The sequence below is a fragment of the Arachis stenosperma genome, chromosome 9 (assembly GCF_014773155.1).
Source record: "Arachis stenosperma cultivar V10309 chromosome 9, arast.V10309.gnm1.PFL2, whole genome shotgun sequence".
In the NCBI taxonomy this organism is placed as follows: Eukaryota; Viridiplantae; Streptophyta; class Magnoliopsida; order Fabales; family Fabaceae; genus Arachis; species Arachis stenosperma.
Genome location: NC_080385.1, coordinates 18,302,559 through 18,309,904, shown reverse-complemented (window position 1 = coordinate 18,309,904; position 7,346 = coordinate 18,302,559). Strand labels below are relative to the sequence as shown.

The 7,346-nt window shown below is 32.7% G+C and overlaps 1 protein-coding gene across 3 annotated transcripts; it reads right to left on the bottom strand.

Annotated features, from left to right (window-relative positions):
- Positions 1-482: 482 nt before the first annotated feature.
- LOC130951891 (uncharacterized) lies at positions 483-6,301 on the bottom strand. 3 transcript variants are annotated; one of them, XM_057880639.1, is made up of 9 exons: positions 5,973-6,301; positions 5,685-5,853; positions 4,837-5,160; positions 4,486-4,696; positions 3,843-3,980; positions 3,614-3,738; positions 2,737-2,941; positions 1,897-2,150; positions 483-795 (listed from the first exon to the last, which is right to left on the bottom strand). In XM_057880639.1, the coding sequence occupies exons 2-9, from the start codon at positions 5,789-5,791 to the stop codon at positions 627-629; spliced, it is 1,533 nt and encodes a 510-aa protein (XP_057736622.1). In that variant the 5' UTR covers positions 5,792-5,853; positions 5,973-6,301; the 3' UTR covers positions 483-626. The 3 variants fall into 3 exon arrangements, with proteins under 3 accessions (XP_057736622.1, XP_057736623.1, XP_057736624.1); XM_057880640.1 differs by having other exon boundaries at positions 4,486-4,691; positions 4,841-5,160; XM_057880641.1 differs by lacking the exon at positions 483-795 and having other exon boundaries at positions 1,913-2,354.
- Positions 6,302-7,346: the final 1,045 nt, after the last annotated feature.

Below are 7,346 nucleotides of genomic sequence, written 5' to 3'. Positions count from 1 at the left end.
AGCTCTCGAATAAAACATACAAAACAAGGTTAGAATTTAAGGGAAAACTCGTATGAAACACGAAATTAATATTCATGTATTAGAGTACAACCTAATCCATTTATTTCAATTTATCTACGATAGTTAAATAAACATTAGTTACAAATTTGAACCTTAATGAAGAGAATTCTGCCTACTTATAGTGGGAATTTTGTCTAACAGAAGTCCAAATAGAGAAAGTATCATACTACAAACCAAGGAGATTTAGGTATTTTTATTTTATTTTTCAAGACCATAGAGAAATTAAAAAGGGCATTAAATACGATTCACCAATTGGACAGATCATATGAAAGAGTGCTTAGGCTTTATATGCAAAATTTTACTGTTTTAGGGCTGCACGAAGTAAGGATCCCGATGCTGGCCATGGTATACCAGTATATGTATTAACGGCCATTAAAAAAAGCTTTCAGATGTATAAAACATATAAACTAGGGAAGCCTCACTTGAACAAGAAAGAAAGACGCAAATTTTCAATTTACCCGTACCTATACAAAAATTTATCGCTAATCCCATCGTGTATGAAAGCCAAATATAATGATTAAAAGAAATATACCGAACCACACAAAACTGCACCTGTTTGTAATCTCTCATTTCCATCTGAGGGACTGCCTAATGCCTGTATAAATAAGTCCTAGAGACCTCCCTATCAAAGTAACCAAAAAGAATGAGATTGCAGAACTCATTTTGTCAATAACTGCTCTAATCAGAGGCATTGATATGTCAGATAACTCCAGGAACAAGCTGAAATAATATCGCCTACAATGCATTACAACAAAAACAAGTAAATATCTGCTGTCAAGCAATGCCACTTTTACAACAAAAAAGTATCCAATAAACATTCAATAGATAAATGTTTATATATTTTAAAAACATGTGCACAAACCTGTTTATCACAAATACAAAGCCATTTCAAAACAAAATACACTTTCATTTGTGCATACACACATTTCAAAACAAAATACATACTGTTGTTCTCAAATTACACAAACTTTTCAAGATGTAAAATTACAAATATTGTTCAATTGTGTTCAAAATACACAAAAACTGTTGGAAATTAGTTGGATGTTCTCGTGTTGTATGCGAAGTATTTCTGATATGGTCAAAAATTGATATTTTTAATGGTCACATCACTAACTAGTATTTGAAAGAGAGTTGAAATTCACATTGGCAGATTTTCCAATTTCTTAATTCCAAAGATTCATTATTTCATTCACCAAAGCATGAGTTCTGTTTAAGGATGACAGAGATGCCCTCTTCAGCCCCTAAACATAACTAGAAGTCTAGAATTCTCAATGTAAACACAAACAGATTCTATACATCCAGAAGGGAGAGTATGTTACGAGTATAAAACCATAGGAGAATCACAACTCAGAAGCTAGCTAATGAGCTATTGTGGTGAGAGCGCACAAGGCCTTATAAGGCCTTTACCACAAGGTACCTTCCCCAAGTGGGCTCGTTACATTGTAAAAATTTACTTAATAGAATTTCACGTCTTGTTTAAGAAAAATATAATAAACGAAATAAAGATTTGACAGCCTGAGCTTAATCTTTATATATATTCAGACTAAAAGTTCATTTTCAGTCCCTGATGCATACAATGTACTTCCCACAATCAATTTCCTTTGTATGTTATATCAATTCACAAGTCTAATAAAAAATTAAACGGGAATAAAACATTGAAAGGAATAAAGGCAGAGTGACAACTAAGCCTTGTCCTAATAGAAGAGATCAGCTACAGCCTAAATGGATCAATATGTCTGATAGAAAAGGATACGAAGAAAACCATTTTCAAAGAGTTCAAAAAGAAAGATAGAAAAAGAATTTGGTAAGCCTAAATAGAGTAACAAGAAAGTATACCATCCTGCCAAGGCTCTTAATTCCTTAGTCCGCTTTACTGGCATTGAAAAATGATTTATCACCAAGCACTGTAATTCAGGGGACACAGTTTTTGAATTTAGCTGGCTAAGCCTCCTCCACCAACTTTGTGTTTCAGTCTGACTAATATTTGGCAGATCAATGCGCTGACTCCCAAGTGTGCACAAATCAAATCGATCCTCATACATTGACACAACCGTATCCATGTTATGGTACAACCATTGGTTCAAAGCCACCTGATATCAGGTGTATCAAAGTTTCCATCAAATTTCATGGGCAGTAGAGAAAAAAAAACGTAAAAATACTGAAAAACAGGTACATCCTGGGAACCAATGAACTTTAATTATTGTTCCTTTTACAAGTTTCCTCAGATAGCAGGATAATCCCCAACTCGCCAAACTCTTGAAGGACCAGATACAAAGCTGAAGCCCACTCTGGCGCTGAATTGCAAATGGAAAGCTATGGGCTTAAGGCAAATAATAATTTTCTGATTATTTTAGCAATGTTTAAGGCTCCAAATTTAAAAATAAATAGCAAAGGATGAAAGAACAGCGCGCATAAGAGGACAGTTCATAGTAGAAAGGTGTGAACAAAAGGAAAGGGAAATATGGAGAAGTGATGATAACAAAAAACGTGGGTAAGAATCCTAGTGGAGGTACCCTACCATTTAGTGGATAGTAGTATGCTGCTGGGTCAGGTACTCAGGTAGACGGAGTAAATAAAATATTAAAATTAAAAAATTAAAGTAAATAAAAGAAATTATAAATGTAAATGTTTTCAAATTGTAACAAGCATCGGACCAGCATAGATATAACCATGTACCTCATTACGTAATTTTTGGAGTTCTCTGGTGGACAAAGCACATAATGACATGTCCAAGCTATTGGTTTTACTCGATACATCACTATCAACAGAAATAAACTCCAGATATACACTTGCAACCCCATCTGCTATAGCTATCACTAAATCTTCCAATATAGAAATGCCATGCAAACCAAATATACAGGAATCATAGCAACAATCCTCCCTAATAAGATATGGATGATCGATTAGATTCCTTAATTATCTCAAAAAGAAAACATAAATTTCAAAACTTGTTGGAATCGAAAGAAAAACTACAGCACAAATGCATAATCATAGCCTCAAGACAGGTAAATGATATTTGTACATCTAAATGGGTATTTCACTTTTAATAACTTGATGTCACAACACTCATCATCATCATTAAAGCAAGACATGTCTTCCTTTGTATACTAGGCCAGATCTGGATTTAGAAATCATGCAATGGCTGCTAATGCATTAGAAATTTCACTGAGAAATCAGGCATTCTATTACTCTTTTTCCAACTTGAAACATTTTTAAGTAAAAATAGAATCCAGAAGAAAAAAATCTCTTCTCTGATTATGTTTCCTTTGGAAATTAAACAACACAAAACATTAACCAAGTGACAACATCAACAGAAACCTGGATGACAACAATATATGTTTTTCACATACAAAAACAAAGCTAAAGATTTTATGCCCATTGGCAGCAGACCTCAACTAGAATTCATGTTATCTATAGCATTGACTATATACATGATAGAAGACATACTGATACAATCCAAAGACTGCATGAATGAAAGTGTAAGGAAAAAAGCACATTGAGTAATAGAAATGATTAAAAATATTAGATAGGTAAGAGAAATGATAGGGTTTACCTAAGTGAACCAAAACTAAGATACTGCAGTAACTCCAAATATAGATCTATCTTTCCGGACCTTGTAATGCTCTGTACAATAGAATTATCTTGTTTTACCTTTTCAAGTATCACAGAAGAAAGCTCCTAACAAGAAAGGCAAAGAAGTAGAATCAGTAATTCAGTAACTATTCAAACATACTGGCAGTAAGGACATGACTAAAGTCACTAAATTTGCTTTCCTGATATACCTTGTCAAAATTACCCTTTAATAGGGAATATTCATCTTCCAGCCAACTGTCGCAGATAGAATGACAGGATCTTTGTATAAATTCAGAAAAGAAATTATCCTCCATGGCAACAGATCTAGTGCTCGAAATATTCTTAACCTGGAAAATAAATTTAAGACCATTCAAAACAATATTAAAATGTTGCAATAGTAACTGGCGTCCATAATCACATTGGTATGCATCATTGAATCAAGAAATAAATTATACAGAGAAAACTTAGCAACATAATGGGGTAGGGAATCAAACTTGGAAACTGATTTGTTTTTTTCCTGACATAGTTTTCCCAAGCCCATAAGAGAAAATATTTTAAGTTTCTAATAACATCTATATAATAATAAAAAAAACTATTAATTAGACTTTCACAAAAACAAGCCATTGCTTGATTTCTCTTTCATATGAATGTTCAAAGAAAATACATCTCCAAATTAGACTTTTCACAACACATCAGCAATGAAAAACTATCATATTGATATCTGAAATATATTTAAACGCAAAACATGTTTCAAGTGTTTATTCAAATAGAACAACTGCTCATCCCAAGCATGTCAAAACTCCAGTCCAGATGTGTCAACATAACATATGAGAAAATAAAGACAGAGCATACCTCTTCCTCAACTTTCTGAAAGGCACCCCAAAGCAACCTTAACTTTGGAGCCCCAGCAATAGCATTTAAACTCAAGCTTTGTTTAGTAGAGTGAAGGATGATATCTCCTGAATAAGTTTTTTGCTCTAGAGCATTTAGAGAATTCAACAGCTTTCCTCTCACCGCATTGAATGTATACTTTGACTCAAGTTTATAATTTTCTTTCACTACACTGCAAAAATACATAGGTACCAATTAAATTTAAAAAAAAAAAAAACTATCATTTTCTCTCCGAAATCCTAAGAAATTTCCTTTACATGAAAAATGATGAAAATAATTAAACCCTGATATCTTTGACACGCTTACCCTTACCTACCATAGTTGTCGGAGCTTCCAGAAAGCACTTTTTTATCAGAAGTGATCTTCTCATAACTAGTAGAAGGTTTCCCAAAATTAACTATTCCTGCCGTATACGTGAGAAATATGCTGGCCAACAACAGCACTTGATCAACAACTGGCACCAAATTAGAGACTGCTACACCATCCAAATCAACCAAAGCCCCCAAGCCTATGCACTTGAAGGAGGTCACCTGAAGACGACTACTAATTTTACAATGTGTGGTGACAGATGCATTTGGCTCAAACATTTTCCAAGCAGCGAAGCGAACTAACTGACATTGATTTCTGGAAGAATTTCTGGTAAAAAAAAGGTGGAATTTTAGACTACCAACTTCATAATAATAGGCAACGAAGCAACAAAGATCACCCCGTTTATCTCGTAGCAAAGCACAAAGATTTTATTTCCTAGCTCCCACGTATAAACAAAGCATTTAAGTTATACAGGGTGAACTAGCAGAAATGGAGAACTATTAATGCTGATTGTAATAATAGAAACCTAATCAAGAGAGAAAAAAAGAAAAATGCATGTAAGGAACTAAAGTTTCAGTTTACATAATGCATCCACACTGACTATGAAAAATTACCCAGGACTCTCATATTGTACGACAATTATCCACCCAAGTCTAACTATTAAAGGTTCGGTTTTCAAAATTATATTTTTAAAGATATACCTATTATTGGCTAGAATGAGTAGAATATAAAAAATTAAAAAGGGTTCAATATGCATATTTAGAGTTCTTACTATTTTATAAATAGTAAATATTCAATATATATTGAATTACTGATACTTTCAAAAATGACGTAAATAAGAGGCACGAAACCTGTTAACAGTCTTGAAACTAGGCTGATTTGAGTAGGCTCTTGCTCTAACAGCTCCTCTCTGCAAATGTGGCATACTAGAGAACGGGGAAGCCACACATGCCGCCATTGATCAAACCTCTTGCTTCAAAGTCAACACATTGTGTGCTTTTCACATACGTATTTGGCCGACTGCAAAACCTCCAAAAACAAACATTAGCAACAAATTATCAATCACAAAATTCTGAAATTTTGAAACCCTAGCAGAAATTTAAAAAATAAAATAAAAAACCCTAGCAGAGATATCACACCTTGAATCTCGTGAGTGATAAAGAGAGGGATTGAGGAACAGTGGAGATCCTCGCGGCGGAGGTCGCGGCGGTTGGATCCTCGTGAGTGGTTGCGGTGGCGGCAATGTGGTAGTGAGGGATGGAAGAGTGGGAAAACAGAGCGAGATGGATAGAGTGTCGGATCTGGGAATAAACGGAAGAAATGGGTCGGGGTTTATGGATAAAAGAAATGCAATGTGTTTGGGTATGTGGTTGCCTTTGGATAATGAACTCTAGTGTGCGGCGGGTGGGAACAAAACGAAACGAAACGAAAAATGTAACGAACTTTGTTATTACCCTTCCTATTTAGTTTGTCTTTGTTCCCATTATGGTTTATGGAGTCAAATCTAATACTTATTCCTGGGAAAGCAGGTGTCTTTTCGTGGAGTTTGTATTTAAGAATAGTTAGGTGATGCCACAAGATTTACTAGTTAAAAGTTAGGGTAAAAAATCTTAATAAGGTCAAGAATCATGTAATGTAAATACGCTAAAGCGAAAATCGTTTCAGCAATAAGCCAAATCATATTTTTATATATGCTGGTTCGAATTCCATTTCTACATAATTCGAACCAGCTTGGTTCGAATTACACACAAACACACGCACACACTAATTCGAACTAGCTTGGTTCGAATTACACTCAGTAATTCATGGTATAATTCGAATTATGCTGTTAAAAAATTAATAATTTATTTAAAAAATTTATTAAAAAATTAATAATTTAAAAATTAAAAAAATATATATTTTTATTTCATACGTTAAAAAAAGCTAACAAAATATTTAATTACGAGACTTCTTTAAAATATTAATGAGCTATCAATTCGAATTCCATACAATACTTTTCTGTCCATTTTTAATAGTTCATGAATATTTTTTAATAAATTTTTTTAAATTATAGTACAAAAAATATTTTATCCTATGCAAAACAATTTAAAAAAATGGCTTAAAAAATGTTAGGAGTACTATAAAAATTTGTAATGTTATAATAACTTAGGTAAATACATGCATGTACTCAAATTTTAAATAAAATACTCTACATAGTCAATAATAATTTAGAAATGAAAGAAAATATTTTATTCCATACAAAATAATTAAAAAATATATTTTATTCTATACAAAATAATTTTTAAAAATGGCTTAAAAGATGTTATGAGTACTATAAAAGTTTGTAATATTCTAGTGATTTAGGTAAATACATGATAAAAATATTTTTTCTTTAATTTCTAAATTATTAGTGACTATGTGGAGTATTTCTTTAATGTCTAAGTCATTAGGACGTTACAAATTTTTATAGTACTTTTAACATCTTTTAAGTCATTTTTAAAATTATTTTGCATAGAATAAAATATTTTTTGTGG